Source organism: Larus michahellis, chromosome 2 (assembly GCF_964199755.1).
Source record: "Larus michahellis chromosome 2, bLarMic1.1, whole genome shotgun sequence".
NCBI lineage: Eukaryota > Metazoa > Chordata > Aves > Charadriiformes > Laridae > Larus > Larus michahellis.
The window spans coordinates 127,467,257-127,487,384 of NC_133897.1; the positions used below are offsets into that span (position 1 = coordinate 127,467,257).

Here is a 20,128-nt window from a genome sequence, read left to right on the forward strand (position 1 = left end):
AACTCTAGGTGTTTGTTGGTTTGATTTTTTCTTGAATTTTTTTTTTTTTTTAATTTAAACCAGTAAGCCAAAGAACATATTTTTTACTAATGCAGTTAACAACCCAACTCCATAAAGTGATTTATGTACCGGTTTTCAGGATTATTGTTTTCACTCCAGTTAGGCTAACTTCAGGAATCGCTTCAAATGTAGGTAACTTTATCTAATAGTTCAGTGAAAATCCAGCCCTGGAAGAACTAAGAACTCTTATCTGCCAGGAGGATTCAGTATACAGCTTTGGAGCAAAACACTTTACAACAATTCCTTCCTTATCAGGATTTTAAACTGTGACTGTTTGGAACACCACCTTATTCAACAGTCTATTTAAAAACAATTTACATAAAGACTGGCACAGTTACTTCCATACAGCACTTCTCTCTACTGACAGATAAAATTCCTTGTTGAAAATATTTTATTTATTAACAGAATCTACAGGCACTACGTAGGAGGTAATATCACATACAAACAGTATACAGCCTTACAGCAAAACACTATGAGGATAATCTTCTTTAGACTCACTGCATCCTCAATGTAGGCCCTATGATGTCTCATTTTACTTTATCTCACATATTCTTCCTCGTATTCTCCCTGTGTCTCATGATGGCACTGTTCTTTGCAGATGGTTGTATATGGAAGTGACCGACAACACAGTGTATGATGCTCTAGTCATGCGTGTTTATAGACTACCAGCATAACAAAACCCCCACAGAATCATACTTCAAGGTGTAAGGCCAATGCCACCAAAACCAAGGAGTCTTTTAGATTATATGAAACATACTTCTCCAGTTCAAAAATATCTTGGCCCGAATTGCAAAAGGGTTTAGTGTGCCTGAGGAAGAAAGCAGCGTGTCACACCTTACCTAACCCTTATTAGTTTCAAGTACAGCCAAGCTTGCCTTAAAATGGTCTTTATAGACTTCTTGCCAGTAAGAAATCACAGTAGGCAACGTCGCCGCTCACCAGTTGAGCAGCAGCACATTTTCAAGTTAAATACTCTAATCTGTCAGATAACGTTAAATAGAGCTCCGTAACTAGACAGAATAGGGTATCAAGTAGTAACAACTATCTAAACTTTACACTCATGTTGTACCATTCTGAATTAGCATTTGTAAAACTAAATGAAAATGGTTATTGTTAAGCTGTTTCAGACAACTTTGCACTGTAATTCAACTAAGTACAAGCAAGTTCCTTGTATTGGTATTTAATGTCTAAAAAATTCTAGTCGCTGATGTACACAGAGGCAGTCAACCTATAGTCAAATTTCAGACTCATACATATCTACTGCTCTTATGAGTAACATCTAAGATTTCTGAAGTCAAGAGATAAGGCAGAACTATATTTTTCGGTTGTATTTTTTGCACTTTACAGAATTTTCTGCCAAGTCAGAATAGCCGCTCCCCACGTTTGCGTGACTCTTTACACAGCAACAGTATACAATTGCAAAAATTGAATGAGGAAAATTCAACTTCAGAAAACAAAGTGGCAGAGGAACATGGGACAAAATTAGCAATTGAAACTACTAATCCAGATGAATCTCGGAGTCTCCAATCCAGATGGCATAAATTCTCATCCTCCTTTACCCTACCTTTCCCATAATCAGTAGGGCACTCCATTCAGGTATTTGGCTACTACAATATAATACTCTATATTAAAATTACGAATTGGTACCCCTCCACACTGAGAAACTATTTTTGCGTATGCCATTTTTAATCAGCAATTTGTCTCAAATAACCACAATGCCTTAAAGCAGGCCAAACCATGCTGACATATAAAAAAAATCTTGGAAAAAAGGCTGCAATTTGATAATGCACATATTATGCATTCTATTAAAGAAGCCTCTCTCCTTAAGAATTTAAGTTTACGGATATATTTCTGTGATAACCTGAAACCTTTCAGATGGACTCTAGTAAGAAGACACTGCCTGGAATAAAAACACTGCCTACAGAATGATGTATAATGGTTTAGTGGATTAGCATGTTAAAAGCAATAATCTTTTTTTGACACAGCTATTTTTACATAGTCTAAAAAAAAGTATAAAACATTAATCCTGTTTTCCAATAAACATAACTTTTGATCTGCTGAGTCAGAGGTGTTAGGCATAATAATCACAGCAGGAGTATAATGCTATTTGTATTTGTTTGGAGGAAAAAGCATGAGCACAATTTTGTGCAAATAACAAAAAAAAAATAATCACAGAGCAGAATTCAATTAAAAGTAAATACACCAGAGGGAAATGGTAATTCTGACAAAACAAAACACTTGTTTTCCTAGGTATAATCCATATTACTAGAAAGTCAACTCCACAGCCATGTAACATCTACATTCAGGTTTTATAACATACACTTCCAACACTGGACTAAAATACTGTGTGCTACCAAGTCAGTACCGTATCACTTTTCTATGTATTGCTTTTGATTCTGAATTCAAACCCACAAAAACAACAAACTCACTAACCTTAGAAAGCACTTTATCATGCACTATCTGAATGCAGTGGAAGAGTTTTGTGTTTGTACAGCTCCCAGAAATAATCATGGCAGGGTTCTCATTAGCTGTGCATGTCTAGGTACCTAACCTTTTTACCTCAAAAAAAAAAAGAAGTTATGGATGTCCACGGACACAACATATTTTTTTTTTTTTTTGCTTTCATCAAATTCAGATGGTTTTGTCAAAGAAAACTACATTCTTCTAAATTTAGATTATGCATTATTTTCAAAAATATATAACACACATTTCCTTACTGAGAGATCCAAGTTATTGTTAAATCCGTCTCCTACAACATCTAAGTATTATTTACTCGATGAAAAAAAATTTAATTGTCTTTAAAGCAAAGAAAAATACTATACTAATCTGATGATATTTTTTAAAGATCTTTAGTAAAAGGATTTTTGTCCTTTTCAAACACTCTAACTTCATATGTGACTACATTAATTGTCCTTTCAAGTTGACAGACTTGTAAAAATCATCCTGAAGTGTCCATTTTTGATAGTGCAGGAAAAAATAAAAATTTCAGTGAGTGAAGGAAGGATCTTATTTCAAACAATTAATTAATTTATTTGTAAAAGCCAGAGTAAAGCGGTTCCCTGTTCACACTGTAGAAAGACACCAATCCTTCACTGCAATTCTGCTCCTTCCACATTCAGGACATTGCAGTTCCATCATTAAGCAGCATCCCCTGCTGAGAAGCACATGACTCTACTGTTCCATGATGCACCCTCAATGACCACCAGTTTCTGAATGATGCTAAAAAAAAATACTGGTTTTAACCCATAAGAAAAAAAAAACAAAAAAACCCCAAAAAAACCCAAAACCCTGAACAGCTTGATTCTTGACAACCTGAAAGATCACCCCTTTTCATGAGTGCCACCTGAAACAATCTCAAATGCATCTTGCAATAAAAAAAACAGATGGGGAAATACCCCTTGCTCCCTGAGAAGCATTTCAACTTTAACATAGATCTCTCATTCTGAGACAGACTTAAAATGTCAGCATTACAGACTCTACAGTTAGCACTGTAGTTTACTAATGAACTACCTAGAATTTGATAGATGGAAATGATGATATTAGGAAAGCATGAAGTAGAGGCTGAATATCTTGAAGGTCACAGTGAAAAGAATTGTCAGCATCCAACTGGATTTTAGTAAGCTTTGCCAGAGGAACCTGGGAGATGCATTTTTATTGACTGTTTGTTCAATTTAATTTGTTTTGATTTATAGCAAAGCACTGTTGAAGAGGCCAAGGAAACTTCCAAATAATCTGGTCAAGATCAGACAGGAAAAAAGTCTCCCTGTTCCATCTACAAATTCTGTAGTTCAGGTCATTTAATAACTTTGCCAGCCACTGCAAAATACTCAACAAATATCAAGAAACAGACTTGCTAAACAAGTGATGAATGCAACAAGTGGAGGGGAGAAAAAAGAATAAATTTTTATCTCCGCAGAACCCATCTAAAAACACCCAAACCAACAAGGTAGAATACTTGCTCTTCAGGCCTGAGCTCTGCCATGCACAAGGCAGGGGAATATAGGTATTTGCGACTACATACTCTCTCAGATGTATCCCCAAACAAAAAATGACATCATGAATTTACAAAGTTGCTAAGTAACAGTTCATTCATAAGCGGGATACAAATACATCATCATCTCGGCCTAAGTTACAAAAATACTGAAGATAAATATCTATATATATTCATCCATATAGATAGATATGGATGAATAATCTTCAGAACATTGCTGGCAGCAAAAGTGGTGGTAAATTTTTATGTTTGTTCGGGAAGGAAGAATTAACAAATCAGTTAAGCTCTGTCTTCTTCAAACTATGAACCTTACTATCTCAAGGAAACAAATGCGATTTAAGCACTACTTCACATAACAGTTACAGAGCACTTGCAACCTGACAGCAAATTTCTGCCTGCCTTTAAGCTTTTTTGTTAAGCTTCCTACATAAAACTTTCATGTTAAAGCTACCACCAAATATCAAACCACCTCCTTTATGATAAAAGTCGGACGCTTCGCAGAAAGGCTTATTTGACCTTCAACCACAGTTTAACAACTAAAACTATGACAGGAATAAGGGAGGTTCAGGGCATCCGTGAAGTCTTTGAGGGTTTGCTCAGATTTGAGAGACTTCCTATGGCTTGATTCCTGATGAAAACTGGAACAAACAGTACAATACTCAAGTACTTATTCAGACAAAACCTTTAGGGAATTCAGTCTGCCTAACGAAGAATTGTGGAGTTCATCTCAAGATAACTGAATATATTATCAGTTTCGAGTTTGCAACATTACTGTGTGACTGAAACCACAAATTCATAGGATTTAAATATTTTGAGAGACTGAGGGGCAGTGATTTAAGTCATCAGAACCCCTTCCTGACCACACCTCCCTTTTCACTCAAGGCTTGAAGAAAGATCCAGTCTCCTTTGATGTTCAGTATTTTTATTAGGCAAACTACAGAAAAATAAAAATTAATAATACACGCTCAACCTTCCCCAAACTAAAGCACTTTTCTACTTCAATCAATTGCACAAGTAATCAACACAGTTTAAAACTGCTTAAATGCACTCTCCTTTCAGTACAAATATTTAAGTATAATGAAGAGTAAGAAGTTTGTTTTACATGATGCATAGATAAAAAATGTACTAGAAACCAAAATGTATTACTCAAGATGGACTTTACTTAACTTGTTCTCAAATATTCTGAAGTGGTCAACTTTTCAAAGGTAAAATACTATTATACTACACGGTAAACCTCTAAACCCAGATTTTTTTTCCAATAAACTTATTTAATAGTTTATCATTTCTGAAAGTGTAATCTAGATTTCTGTTTGCCTTCTACAGCAATTGATGCTAGGAGTGTGTTTGAGTATTTCTGAGGAAAAAGAGTGATACCACATACTTGATTAAGGCTACAAGGCTGCAAAAGCTGACATCTTTTCCTCGTAGGCTAGTTTAACATAGTTTGGGACTATTCCCACCATCCAAATACCACTATGATTAAGTTTCCCTTGTTACTCTGCACCAAATGTTTACACTTGTAGCATCATCAGCACAAGTTAATTCCACAGTACTCCTCAGCACAATTTCTCTAGTACAAAAAAGATCAATATCAACACTTAATGGGACACAAATTCATTTTGAGAGAACTAAAGAGTTTTAAAAAAGTGAAAGAACTGCTGGGTTCAGAAAAGATTGTATACAAAAGAAAAGGGTATGCTTGTACAGCTAAGACAAAAACCCTTTAAAATTACAACTGGGAAAACATTATATTTTACAAGTACTGAGAAATTAAATGAATTTGATATAAATATTTCATATATGCTTTTTAAAGCAACTTAAGCACATATTAAACCCAGCCTGAATAATTAGGATAATTAACATATTATGATTCTCGCTAACTTTTTAAGTAACAAATAATGTAACTTTGTTGTTTAGGAATACAGCTGATTTCATTGTACTGGTATGCTTATAACTGTACTTAAACACCATTTAAAATAGCATGTAGCAACACCATCCTTTGACAGATGCAATAATATTTTTATTACTTTTTCTGAAACTGATTAAAATATAGCCATAAGCTATATGTTTGTGCTGGAGTATAATTAGAAGTGGTTTAGACTAAACACAATCCCAGTATTCACAAGAATTAAAGAAAACTGTCAAGTCCAAAGCAAAAAAAGCCTACAGATTCAAACTAATTGGCATTTATTGTGATCAGCTATGGCTAAGCTCTTCTCTAAGCTACGTGGTTTCACAGTTTCCTAGTGTTTTAGATGAAACAAATTATGCACGCATTGACCACAATAACTTCCAGTGAACAAAGTAAGATTGAACAATGTCTATCTTTAGCTTTTAAACAGCGCACAAAACCCTGACAGGATTTTACATTTGTTTTATTGTAGTTTAATGCTCACTCTTCCTAAAGTACTTGTGAGGGGATGAGCACCAGTAACTGATAACAGGTAGCTAACACCATAAATTTATGCCTTTGTAGTGCATCATCTTACGAAAACATAAGACCAGCTGTAGGCAATTTCTACTTTTACATATTTATATTGTACCTATACTTCCATGTGATAAATACAGTATTATTATTAAGCCTTGCATGTAGGCATCTGTAGTAAATGCACAATTAGTATAAATGAAAATTCCACACGTGACAGTAAGAGTTTGAAGAAACTTAACATTTACAAACTTGTAAATGTTTTATTACTAACTATACAGGCTTGATTAAAATTTAATAGTAAGCTACCAGAATCTCTCTTCCTGCCTTTTCTTCAAAAAGGTCTCCTAAAAAAAAAAATCCTATATCACAACTGATTCAAAAGACAAGACATTCTACCTAAACAGACAGATGTTTCCTTAACATGTGCATGCGCGTGTGTGTATCTATATTACATATAAATGTAACATTCATGATAAATACATATACCACACAATAAACAGTTTTATTAGAAGGGACATGCACTGGGGACACGAAAATCTGATTTGCATACACAGGGTCTTTCTGCTGTTCAAACATTTAGTGTAATGGGATACCATTAATTCAGAACCAGATGATTTGCAGGGCTTTTTAGAGAACTCATGCACTAGTAAATCTGATACCCTGTGGCATACAAATACATACTCAGTACATGAAGAGGGAAGACCAGCTCTCTGACATTCTCCTTGCTTTTTGATTACTTGGCAATTGACAGTAAATGTGCATAAGACAAAATCAACCATCTAAATCTTATTTCATGAGAAATACTTCAGATTCGGCAGTCTCCAAAGTGTAATGTGACCCACAACCATAAAGAAAAGCTTTTAGCATGGAAGTTAGTGATACACAGTGTCAGGCTACCAGGTAAACTACCTGTACAATATGTAAGTCTTTGTGCAATCTGCATGGTTAAATGATATCAAATAAACTATTATTTCAGCAATATGGAAGAGATTATTAGTTATCCTACCTTCAGTAAAAAAAACCAACTTTGACAAATAATTCCCTTTAAACACTTTCTAATCTGATTTCTAGGGATATTCTCCTTTGAGAGAGGAATTTAGCACATTAAGTGCAAAAGAAGATTATAGCAATTCAGTTTACTGTAACAGACACTTTTTGCATTTTTCCAAGTTCCTTTACGTAGTTATTTCTTAATAGCATCTGATGGCAATTCTAGGTTTTATTTTCCTGATTCCCACTTGACTTCTCAAAGCTGATTTGAGCTGTTCTACTTTGGAGTTCTGAGTTACTGTTCTGTGTATTATAGCCACACTCATCTACAATCATTTGTTTTATCTATCTCATTTTTTGGTTTTATACTAGGTTCAGCCCTGTTTTTTTTTTTTTCTTTTTCCTTTCCTTTAAACAAATAAAATAGAATTATGGACATTGGGCCACATTCTACTCTCTTCATGCCCCCTTGTAAGTCTATCAAAACCGCCAGGGTTGGCTACGTGTAAAATAGCCCATCATTCTGGCCATGTATTTTAATGTATTTGACAAGGTATCTCTACACTCTGGACAGACACTGAAGTAGGACAGGGACAGAAGTTATTCCAAAGAAGGCTATAATACAAACTGATTTATCCCTTCAACTTGAGAATAACTATATAAGCTTTTTCACTCTTCAGTGTCAAATATGTACTTATGCAGTCATCTCAAAACCCTGTGTAAGGTGTTTAATTTTAATGCCATGATCCTAGAGCAACTGTTTACAAGACAGGCAGGGTCCATTTAAATATTAACATTTTTAATATATCCTATGAGAAGGCCCCATCCTTTATAATGGTTATCACATAACTATTTTTAAAAGCATGTTATATCTTGTCAAAAATTTTAAAACCCCTCCAATTCTATTCATTTCTGATAATTTGTCCTTCTAAGATGAGACAATAACAGGTGAACACTGACACTGAAGGAGACAAAAAATACTTTAACAAGCCAATCTAAATAAAAGTAAAACTGAACTTGCAGTAATGGTGACCAGTTCTGTTCAGTATTAGGTTTTCATAACTTGCGTACAATTAGAATTTTTTGCATTTGATGTTTGGTGTACAACTGTTCATTTAAAATGCATTAGTAACTGCAATCTATTAAATTTGAGATAAAGGGTCACTGTATGCCTTGAAAAATTAAAAATAAAATATAGGCAGCTGTATAAGTGATTATATTGAGAGTTAATCAATGTTTTACATTCAAGCTACAAGTTCGCACAGTTTAAAAATCAATATAAATTTAATTAAATTCTAGATGTGATTTTTCGATTAGCAGGAAAAATATACAACTCTATATTATCAAAATGGTCAGATAAATGAAAAAAAAAACCCTACACTTCAGAAATTTAAACATTTTACATTTGTTCAGTACAAAATGTTACTTTGTTCTAATATTTGAATTATTTTTAAATAGTTTTTTTAAGGCTACCTAAACATTTGGTAATTGGTTAAAGATGCTTTAACAGTTCAGTGGACAGATACTGTACATTTCTTTCAGAAGCAATGCAAGCTAAAACCTCACTAGTAGCAGATATTTGGAGAATATCTCCTTGAAAGCAAGTGCTCTGTCACGTTGGTGGTGGTGGCTGCTAGCTCCTTTTAACTCTACACTGATTTGAGAATGGTCTAATTGCTCTAACATATTTCACATTTTCCAGAATATCTCCCCTTAGTAAACAGACAAACTTGTTCAAGAACCCTCCCAAAAGGCATTTGCTGACGAAAACTGGTTTTAAAGATATAAGAAGTTATAGATAAAAAAATTTTTAAAATTATGGTTTAGACTCTGAAATAAAACATCACTTTTAATAAAACAACCTTGAACAGTTACAAACAGTGGTTTATTTAGAATATCAGCAGTGCCCTCTTTAACCCATTAATTTTAAAACACATGCACTACCCTGAAAGGAGGAGACTTAAGGGCACCATTTTGACTGACTAGCTGCAGAGATGGACGACCATTAGAAGTGGCTGCACTTTGTATGCAGCGCCTTTTGGAATTACACAAACTTCTTAAAAGTTTCTTAATTTAAATCTCAAAGTTCTACATTGGGAAACTCATTTTTCAGGATGATTACTAAATGAAAAGTACACACCAACAGACACATTTGAACTAAGCATTCAAAAGAAGCTGAATGTATGTCAATTTATATTCCTGTTATTTGCTGTACTGTTGTAGCATACTGTAGTTATTAACTTTTAAACGTTATTGAATAGGATTGATAAGTATCTAAGAAGGATTTTAATACATTTACAGCTCCCCAGTTTACCTACAAAAAGCAGGATAACTTTACCAACAACAGCCCATACTATTTGTTTCCTCAGGTGTTTTAATTTTAGAAAATCTTGAAAAAATCATACTGAATCATGTACAGAACGGGAACAACATATAATAGAGAAGATTATCTTAACTCTTAGAAGTAAGGAAGCTTTGAAAGTTATTTCTATTTTTATTAAACACCACATCATCCCTGTAAGAAGAATTCAATTTTCTACAAAAAGAGAGTAAGTAAGTTTGTAAAAACCAATCCTAAACAACATTTATCTTCTGCTATTATTACCCCCATCTGGATTATACCTCAAAACTAAACCCAGTTTAGAGGGGTATCAAATTCTGTGAGAACACCCTTTCCTCTTCCTCCTGCCTATGTCCTGAATTTTGTACTGTGGTTGGATACACTGAATTTACTTTGTAATACATAACTGTAAGTAAAGAAATATACTCCACAACATGTGCTTCTTTCATGTTGTTATTGTCAGTGCCTATACCTATTTTCAGCATTACAATATTAATGATTTAGAAGCTCTTAATTAGGTTAAAATGCAGTAACACATTAAACACTTCATACTGATGGTCACAGACACAGTATTTGAAGAATTCTTAAATACTGTTCTCAGTACCATTAACTAGTTTATTAAAGTTAGTTCTGTATATCTACTACTATCTGTCTACCCTGGTACACTGAGAACACCAACACATGGTGTACTGCTATTAATTTATCAAATTTCTAAGCATTTCAGGATAATGTTATTTCAGTCAATAAAAAGAAGAGATCAGTGTAAGAAATATTTGGAAAGGAGCTTTGAAGTATGAATTCTTGCTAACTATAAAAGATATCTCTAAACCATAAAAGACAGTGTTGGAAAAATGTTCAATTTCATTCCTTTATACAAACTGATTAATCTTTCTTCCTTAATGAGCATTTTTGCCTAGCCTAAGAGTAGTTAACGTGATTTAATTTTCACAACTGTGAGTTGCTGAAAAACTCCAAGCTTTCTTCCAAAATCTCTAACCACAAGAACAGCCTAGTCAACAACTACTGTGCAACAGCTTCTTTGGTCACACTTGCAGAAAAGGTACAGATCATTTGTGAACACATGCTATTCAACACAGAGGGCTATCACAACTGATACTCAACTTCCACAAGTTCAAAGAAAACATTTGCTGAAATAGCCTCCCTACAAGTTCAGTACTCCATATTCCCGCTTGAGAACCATATACCTGTATGCAATTTTTAATCTAGAATTAAATACAAAGATTACAAAAACAAGGCACGTGTAAAGGAAACATCCTAACTCCTCATAAAAATATCAAATTGCCATGTTAAGAGGCAATGTTTTTTTTTAATGGGATATTTCACTGAAAATTAAAATACACAAGAGATAATAGGGACAAGCAGAGCATTTCACATCATTACAGTTAAACATTTACAAGTTAAAAATTAAGCAAAAAACTGTATCAGCCAGAACCCATGCTAAAAGCATGCATGCACACACACATGCACACATATACATGAAACTAGACCGCAGTTAGGATGTTTTTTCTTTTTTTAAACAAAGCCAGAGGCAATTCTTCCAAGTGATGTTATAATTACACAGCTAAGGTGTACTTGTAAAAAGCCCCTGGTTTGGCCAATTAAAACCTACAGTTATTTTCACTACTTTCAAAACCTTTTGGGACTGTTCAGAAGATAGAAGTATAGAAGAAGCTCTACAGTACTTGTCAACAAACTGAGGTGTCCCCAACAAAAGCAAAAATAACACACTCCACAACTTTTACAAAATGTCTGTGAAACTGCCCTATGCACATAGGTCTCCTCCCAGGGAATTCACAGCTAGCAAACAGCACTAGTTTTTAATATTAAACAACCTGAGACTATTTCATTTCTGCAACACCCATTCCAAAAAACGCTCTCCAAAACACAGCATTCTCATTAACACACCAAGAAAACTCCCCTGAAGACCTGCTACACACAAAAGAATTGCTTTGATCCAAACGAATCTGCACGTTTCCCCCCATTATTCTGCCTTTATTTATCAGCCCAGGGCCGATTTGATACCTCTCCATTAAAAAAAACCAACAACGAACCATCCCTCTGCCAGAGGCAGAGGTGCTGCAGAGGTGATGATAACCCTAGGAAAAGAGAAGCTGTCTCTTTAAAATGCCCTGCTATGTCCGTGATCCCACGTGGAACCAACATCAGCAGCACTTTCGCATTAACTTCAACGTGAGGCGAGATGAGGCATCATTATTTTATATAAATAAAACGAGGAGACTGCAGAATACATTTTTTGTAGGAGACAAACAGGTGAACTGAACGTGCCAGGGAAATCAGCACCCACCCGCAGAAGAGGTGCCCTGCCCCTGAGCCCTCTCTGCTTTCCCTATGGAGCACTACCTCAACCCCATACTACTCTTAAGAATCCAGTTTAAATAGAGGAGGGAGCCACCAGGAAAACTTGAAATTCAAAGGCAACGAAAACGCACTTTATAAACCGGAAAGGTTTACTCTTTGCCTCACACATCCTAATTAGATCAGGAAAGTGACACTACAAAGGCATTACATTCCGGTCCGAAAAAAAAAAAAAAAAGGGAAAGGAAAAAAAAAAAAAAAGAGGAAAAGAAAGGAGCCCCCATCTCCAACCCCCCCCCCCCAAACGTACAAAAAAGCATTAAAAAAGGAAGTTATAAAGCAGCACATACAGCATTTATCTTATCTAGGATCACTCCACATTACCCCCAAGTTATGCACTTTCTGCACTATCATCTCCCCCTACCTCTCTCTCTCCTGAAAGCGATTTTCACGTTTTCTCATTGTCGGTGGCGAGTTATAAGAGGCTTTTGCCTTTCCAAAGAATTCATCAACAAAAAAAAAAATAATAAATATTAACTCCTTGCTCCCTGAAACCTTAAAACGGTCTCGGGAAGACACGGGTTTTATTCTATTACCTTGAGGAAGAAAAGGGGGAGCAGCCCCGATTTTTAGGTATTTTTTGGCATTTTTTTCTGATTTTTATTTTGTTATATGCCTCAGTTCTCCCTCCATTTTGGTTGTTTATGATACTGACAACAAGCTGTCCCTGCTCTCTCTCTCTCTCTCTCCGGATCTCTCCTGCTTTCAGTTAGCAAACCCCCCTCCCCAATGCAACACGACTCGGCACTTACTTGGGTTCACACTTTTCTCTAAACACACACCGATGGGGAAGGGAAAAGCTTCTGGGCCACTCGGAGTGGGAGAGCAGGCAAATTCGTTTCTTTATTACGAAAAAAAAAACTTTTGTCCAAAAAACGACGGAAAAGGGGGGTCGAGTGCCCCAAAGTCACTCCGGATCCCCCCAAAGACGCAGCCGCCAGGTCCAGGGGACACCCCACGGGTAGCCGGGTCCACGGGGAAAATTTCTGTGCGAAATTCGGCCGGTTTGAGGCGAGGGGCGAATTTATATTAATTTTTTCCCTCATTTTTCGGCACCGCGGTCTCTAATGTCTTCCGCTCCCTCTCGCCCGCTCTCGCCGCTGTCACTGCATTCACAGCACAGGCTCCGGAGAGGCGAGGAGGGGAGGGGGCGGCCGCGCAGCTCCCGCTCCCGGCTCCTTGCCCCTGCCCCGCGCCGCCGCCGCGGCCCCGGCCTCGGCCCGCCGCGGGGGTCGGCGGCGGGCACCCCGCGCCCTCCTGCCGTCCCCCGGGCAGACCGCTGCCTCGCCCGCTCGCTCGCGAACCAACATAGCGCCGCGGGGAGGGAGGGGAGGAGTGGAGAAAACTCCTGAGAGAGGGTTTTTTTTTTCTTTTTTTTTTCCTCCTGAAAATCATCTCTTTCTCCCTCCGAGGGAGGGGAAGGGGTGGGGGGTGGAGGGGAGGGGGGGGGGGCACCGCTCGCCTCCCCTCCCCTGCTTTTTCCCCTCCGGTGGGGGGGTCCGACGCGGGCCGGCGGGGGGCTGCGGGAGATGGGGGGGAGAGGGATGGAAAGCAGGGATGGTTAACACAAACTTTTCCTCACTGCTCGCTGCTCCTCTCTGCTCTCCCCCCTCCTTCTCCTCCTCCCCCTTCATAATTTAAATAACCCTGATATTTCCCTGCTAAACCCCGGCGCCTGCCCCCCAAACCCGCAGCAGACTCACCGCGGGAGCCTCAGCATCCCCTCTGCGCCCCGTTTCCACCCTTTACAGTGTTCTCCGATTTTTCTGTAATTTTTTCCCCATATTTCGGGCTGGACGCGGCGGGCCTGGAAATTGTTTGCTTTCCCGTCTTTCCAGCAGCCATTGTAGTGTATGCGCTGCGGTGCAGCCCAGCCTGCCGCACACGCCGCGCCCACACCGCCCGCCGCCCACACGCACCGCGGGTTGGACGCCTCCCCCCGTCAGTCAGGGCCGCGGCCGCGCCCCGCCGCCGGCGCCTGCCGCCCGCTCCGCCCGCCCCGTTGGTGGAAGGCAGCGCCGCTCAAGGCCGGGGCGGGCCCGCCGCCGCCGCCATTGGCGGCCCGGCCTTGCCACTCAGCGCCGCCGGGGCGTGGGCGGTGGCGGCGCTGGGCCGGGGGGAGCCGCGAGGCCGGGAGCGGGGTAGGCTGCGCCCGTACTTAAGCGGGCTGCCCGAGCCGCTGACGTCTTTCGAATTGGAGACGGGCTGCCCCCCTCCTGCTCTGGGCTCCCGCGGACGCGGCCGGCGACGGAGGTGAGTGCTGCCGCCGGCGACCCGCGCTGCCCTCGTCCGCCTTGCCTGCGGCCGGCCGCCGCTTCGCCTTTCCTCGCCGGGGGCGGGAAGACTCCGCTCGCCCTTCATCCGCCGGCTGGCTGGGGGAGCCCTGCCTGGCCCGGCGGGAGGGCGCGGGGGCCCCGGCGGGACCCGGGCACCGCGCTCCGGCGGCAGGTAGTGCTGAGGGGAGGCGGCTGCGGGCGCCGGCCGTTGGGCACCGGCGGCTGTTGGGGCGGCGGCCGTTACCCGCGTGAGGCGGGGAAGGGGGAAGAAAGGGGCGCCGGGGCTCCCCCGCCGGTGGGGGGAAGGTGGGGGCCGGGTGACGGGAGGGCGCCGGCGTGGCCCCGGCGCTGTCCGGCCCGGTGGCGGCCCGCCCGCCCGGCCTCGCCGCACCTGGCCTGCCCCCCAGCCCGCTTATGGAGGCTGAGGCGGCTCGGCCCTGCCGAGCGTCCCGACCCGCCGGCTGCCGCCCCCCGCTCGTCCCGCTGTCATAGCGATAAAAAAAAAAAGTCGGATTTTTATACGGCCTTTGCTCCAGGGTTTAAGGTTTGACAAGCTGGTCTGTATTACAGCGTAATTAGCAATGCTGTATGTATATGCGCGTTTAAAAAAAAACACAAGCGCTTTTCAGTGGGAGGGAGCCTGTAGAAAAATATCCTGATGGTTTATGAACTGGAAAAGCCCTAGGGTTAAAGAGCGCGCGCAACAAATGTATTTCTCTGTGGTACAGTTTACAACTGTTAATGTGTCAAAGCGTAATTAAGGACTGTGGAATAGACAAGCCTTGGGTTGTGGTCGGGCTCAGACCTGTAATCTTGAAAGCAGGAAGGGCAGGCAGCCCGTGCATGGGCGAAACTGGAGGGGGGGAAGCTCCCTTCCTGCTCAACTGCTCATTCAGGCGGGCAGCAGCGCTTCGGTGTGACCTGCCTGCCCTTCGCGCCGCTAATGTTTCAAATCCTGAAGTGCTTCGGAGAGAGGGAGAGAGAGGAAACGCGCGCAGGAGCTGTCAGACCTTTTTGGTAGTGCTAAGTATGTTTAAGCATTTGCCTACTCTAAACTAAGGAGGTTCGGGAGAACCCGAAGTGCCTGTTCATTAAGTAGGTGTTTAATGCATTGTGTGCATTGTTCCTTTAAACTGGGCACGGTTGCGGTCTCTAGCGTAATCAAACTGAAAATGTTAATTGTAGCTTGTATAATGGACATCGATGACACATCCTAGGACTCTTTTAGAGAGTAAGGCTGAATACTCTTTTCGAGAGTAAGGCTGAAGTCAGTCTGATACCGTACACCTTGAGGCATGTCTGCTTAAGTGATACTTATGCCTCTAATGTCAATGAAACAGAGCTGTAACACGGACACAAACAAACCTCTGAAACTGTTGTGTCTGTGGTACTGACTTAGATGAGGCATAGTGATATGCTGCTTTTGTTTTCTTCTACTTCATCCCCCTCCTCCTTGAAGTCTGAGTGATGCTATTGTTCTACATGCTTTTGTTTCCATTTGAGTTGGAAGTGCCTGATCAAAAATCCTCTTGCGCCCCCAAAAAAGCAAACATTTGCCTAGCTTGTAAAGTTAACTTAAACACTGGATAGTTCTCAAAGGTAAGTGGAAGGGTTTCCTGGTGCTGTTCTTCAAAAGGCCCATTTGCAGAAAGCGGTCATGTGGCATGCAAAAAAATACTCCAAGCACCAGCAGAGTATACTTGCACAGGATGTAAAATGTAGGGCTCATTCACCTGGAATAGCTTACTCAAAGAAGAACCTTCCTCTAAAATATTGTTTTCTGTCTGTGAGCCACTAAGAACAGGATTTGATTTTTTTTTTTTGGCTGATATCAAGCAAAACTGGCAATTTAGTGCAAACTTGCAGTTATCAATCTCTAACATGAACAGAAAGAGGTTTAAGTTTACGATTAGTAGCAATGTCTTTAGGAAAAAAACACCCAACAAGATCAAGCAAGGATGTTCTTTCACAGTTTCCTTCATCAGCTGTACTTTAATTTGCTGGAAAGAGCGCACTCTTCTTCAGTCCTGTGTTTCTGCCTGCATTGGCTCAAACAATCATCTGGTCAACATTAATTTATTTTTTGTTAGATTTAGTATTTGTTTGGAAAAATACCTGCATGGCCATATGTGTGCCAGAGGCAATGTATGGGAAGTAGTAAAGGGAATGAGGGTCTGCTGTTCATCTTGATGTCATCATCTTGGATCAGTGTAGGTTCTTGGCGCTGAACTCTGTCTCTCAAGCTTAAAGTTCCTAGAGTCAGTGTCAAACTAATAAACTGGTGAAAAATGTGATTCAAGCTGTCATACACAGTGCAAGTGGATCTGGTCCCTCCTTGTGGTGAAGCCATTTCTTTTTCTGTTAATGTACAGCAACACAGGAGGTGGTAGGGCACTTGTTACACCTGGGAAAGCTCAGTGAAGATAGAGATGTGATCCAGCTAAGGAGTAGGCACAAATCCGGAAAAGTTTACTTGCATGTTGCTCCCCCACGCTACTAATTGAAGTGTCTACAGTGTGTTGGCTGTGAACAGCTTCTGTAGAACTGCTTCTCCTGGACACGTTCACTTCCTTAATGCTATGACAGGCTGGTATGAGAGTCACCACAGTGGCTCCATTCTCTGCAGGAATTTATCAGGGAGTGAGCAGTCTTGGTGACAGGCTGAATTTGCCTGAGTTGTCTTGCTGTTAGTGCTTTTGAAATAACATTTTGTAAAAGAAGTTTTGTGATGGTGTGTTTTTCTTTTTTTACAGGCAACCAAACTGTGTATGTTATTGTAAGGCCTTTATTACATGCTGTAGTTCAGACTTAATCCTGATTTACTGTTAAAAGTAGATACTTAACCTGTTTCTTTTCTGTTTCTAGCCGAGGTACGAGTGTCTGTCTAGAATGTCCAGGCACGCACAACAGCTTAGAGACCATGATATAAATCCATGTGTAGCGGTAAGATGATCAAATTGGGATTTCTCTTTGTATGTTTCAAAGTTAAATAATACAATTTCTAGAGGATTTCTTTGTGGATAGCACTCTTGTATTGGCATTTTGCATGAAAAGTTTCTTGAAGAGTCTGAAGGTGGGAAAAGCTGAAAAACATCTGTTACACTACATGTGAAATAACAACCAGTAATTCCTCATAAATAGGACTAGTACAACTGATAGGAATCTCTTCATTTTTCTGCCTGTAAAACCAGAGCCTGAAATCCTGGTTAGACAAGCTTTGTTGATTTTTAAGTGTCTTTTGTGGGTTATACCAAGCATCTTTGTAAACAAGTATTCTGTGGACCCTATCCTTACTATTTGAAGAGTACTCATGTCTGTTATCTCTAAATGAAGTCATTGCTTGGTATTACAGATTATCCTTTGTGATAGATGTTCCTCTGCTCTCTTTGATAGCATTCTTTCATCTGAGAAGCTGCCTCCTATCTTCATAGATATTCTGGGACTTGTTAGAATTTTTAGACACTGAGCACAGTAACTTCCCTCAGCTCTGAAGTATGTTTTCCCTATTAAAGGAAACAGATGCCTCTAGAAAATGCATGGATGACAACAACTATAAGAAGGATATGTGTACTGCTTATTTTTTGAAGTACAAAAGCTGCAGGAAATTCTGGGTAAGCGCAGTAGATTTTTCTAAATTTTACTCCATGCTTTGCTTTAAGTACATTATTTCTGACACACCGATTTCTGAACTCTTCAGACCTAGCGAGTGCTGACTGTAGCTGTTTTTATGGTGACTTACAGGCCTAGGTAGTCCCGATATGTGTTGCTGGAAGACTTAAGCAGATGCACATCAAAGTACTTGGTTCCCCGGAGTTTACCCTCTTAAATTGCAAGTCAGTGTTCTTTGTTCTTGCAGTACCTGAGTTGTTTCCCTCTGAATTTGAGTCAGATGTTTCTAGTAATAAGTCCTGTTTTCAGTGGATATAATGAAAAAGTACTGAGTTAAGTTCATCTGTTTTTCCATTGGTTTGGGTCATGTTTACTTTAACCTAAGATAAAAATTAGGAAGAGTTCATTCTTATTTGGTGGTGTCCCTATTTCCTCTCTTATGGTAGAAAAGTATCATGAGGAACTATGTGCAGTTAAGCTGTCCTCTGCTATTTTCTTGCTTTATGCCATAGTAGTGAAGAGACTTTAAGCTAAATCTTTAAATAATTGTGCAAACTACCAAAAAACTGCTTACAGACAATTGCACATCAGTCTTATATGGTGTAATGGAAATACTGTAATTTCACTATCTTCTGAAGCGGCAAGGTAAACTATCAGATGTCATCAATTGAATACTAGTACATTTAGTTATCTGCTAATCAGACTTAGATTATCTGGCTCCTGGTATATAAAGAGTACTTCTGTTAAAGAATCTTATTCATTTGGAGCTCAGAGGCAGAGAATTTTGAGAAATCTGTGTTCTCATGGTCACTTTCTTCTGTTTTCAGCATGACATTATGATGCAGAGGAAAAGAAATGGTGTGAAACCGGAGATGCCCACAGCAGAAGAGAGAAAGAAAATATTGGAATCAATGGGGAAGCCCTACTGACCAGAAACTTGCACTGATTGACTGTTTTCACTGTACATATGAAGACTTAATGGCCTTTTTGTGAACTGGACTTTACAGTTGCCATATCTTGGATTAAAATAAGCTCTTAAATTTTGAAATGTGTGAGCTTTCTAGAATAGAACTTCTTTGTTTTATTCATATTCCATGTCATGGGAACTTGGCCCGTCACTGGAAGACATGGGTATCAACACAGCTTATGTCTAGACACTTTGGAAGTAGAAACTAATTTGCTGTGAAATGCTAAATATAAAATTAATGGGACTCTCAGAAAGTCTGTTTGAAAAGAGGAGTGTTGGTGAGTGTTGCAGTGTTGATCTAAGGATGGAGCAGGTTGAGAGGCTGATATGTGCAACATGTTTCTTGTATCCAGCTGTTATGCCTAATATTCTGGGTTTATCAGGTGTGATCCTATCACTATTTTCACATGAGTTGTATTTTGCGTCCCTGGTTTAAATAAGACACATCATGAACTAAAATCCCGAATCCAACAAGTTATGTCAGTAGGTCTGCTACTGCACTCATCAGTGACAGCAGAAGCTTGCAATAAATCAGATCTGCAAGCTTTGCTTGTTACAAGGTTAGAGAGGTTGATGAAGATAGAACTGAACTCCTCAGGTCTGAACTGAATAGTACTTTCTGTGGATAGTAAATAGATACTTTGCTGGCGGGGAGGCAGAGGGACTTGTAGACATGTAAACATATACTCTGAGTGACATGGCAGGTTTAACTATAGTACATCTATCTAGCTCTCGGGACAGCTGAAGCCCTGGGTTTGGAAATGCTTACTCATACAAGACTACAAAGCTCAGTCAAACTGGTACTCTAATCTTAAGTTAGATTCCTTAACTAAACTGAACAACTAGTAAGCGTGAACAGGTTGCTGTCTGATGGAAACGCCGTTTTCTTACCTTTAGTACCTTCAGATGTCCTGGCTTAAAAGCTTGCACCCTGTGGTGAAACAGAAAAAACACTGTCATGAGCTCAAGTTCCATGTGAAATCCTTTAGGACTTACTGCGATCAAGTTGGCAGAACTCTGGCTGACCTCATGGAGGATGGTGTAAAAGTGTTGTCTCTATTTAGACTGT

At 39.8% G+C, this 20,128-nt stretch overlaps 2 protein-coding genes across 5 annotated transcripts in view; one reads left to right on the forward strand and one right to left on the reverse strand.

The window, feature by feature from the left end:
- The window catches only part of PLAG1 (PLAG1 zinc finger), a 52,077-nt gene extending 37,998 nt beyond the window's left edge, over nucleotides 1-14,079 (reverse strand). Inside the window, exons 1-2 of one of the 4 annotated variants that reach the window (XM_074577057.1) lie at nucleotides 13,911-14,058; nucleotides 12,960-13,048 (exon numbers count right to left, since the gene is read on the reverse strand). The gene's annotated coding sequence lies outside the window, so the exon portion shown is untranslated. Of the gene's footprint in view, nucleotides 1-12,959; nucleotides 13,728-13,910 lie in introns of all 4 variants that reach the window. The other 3 variants (XM_074577056.1, XM_074577055.1, XM_074577058.1) reach the window with 3 other exon arrangements.
- A 187-nt stretch (nucleotides 14,080-14,266) lies between these two features.
- CHCHD7 (coiled-coil-helix-coiled-coil-helix domain containing 7) lies at nucleotides 14,267-19,140 on the forward strand. The gene is made up of 4 exons (XM_074577059.1): nucleotides 14,267-14,460; nucleotides 17,349-17,426; nucleotides 17,996-18,094; nucleotides 18,920-19,140. Exons 2-4 carry the CDS (start codon nucleotides 17,373-17,375, stop codon nucleotides 19,019-19,021), a joined length of 255 nt encoding a protein of 84 aa, XP_074433160.1. The 5' UTR covers nucleotides 14,267-14,460; nucleotides 17,349-17,372; the 3' UTR covers nucleotides 19,022-19,140.
- Nucleotides 19,141-20,128: the final 988 nt, after the last annotated feature.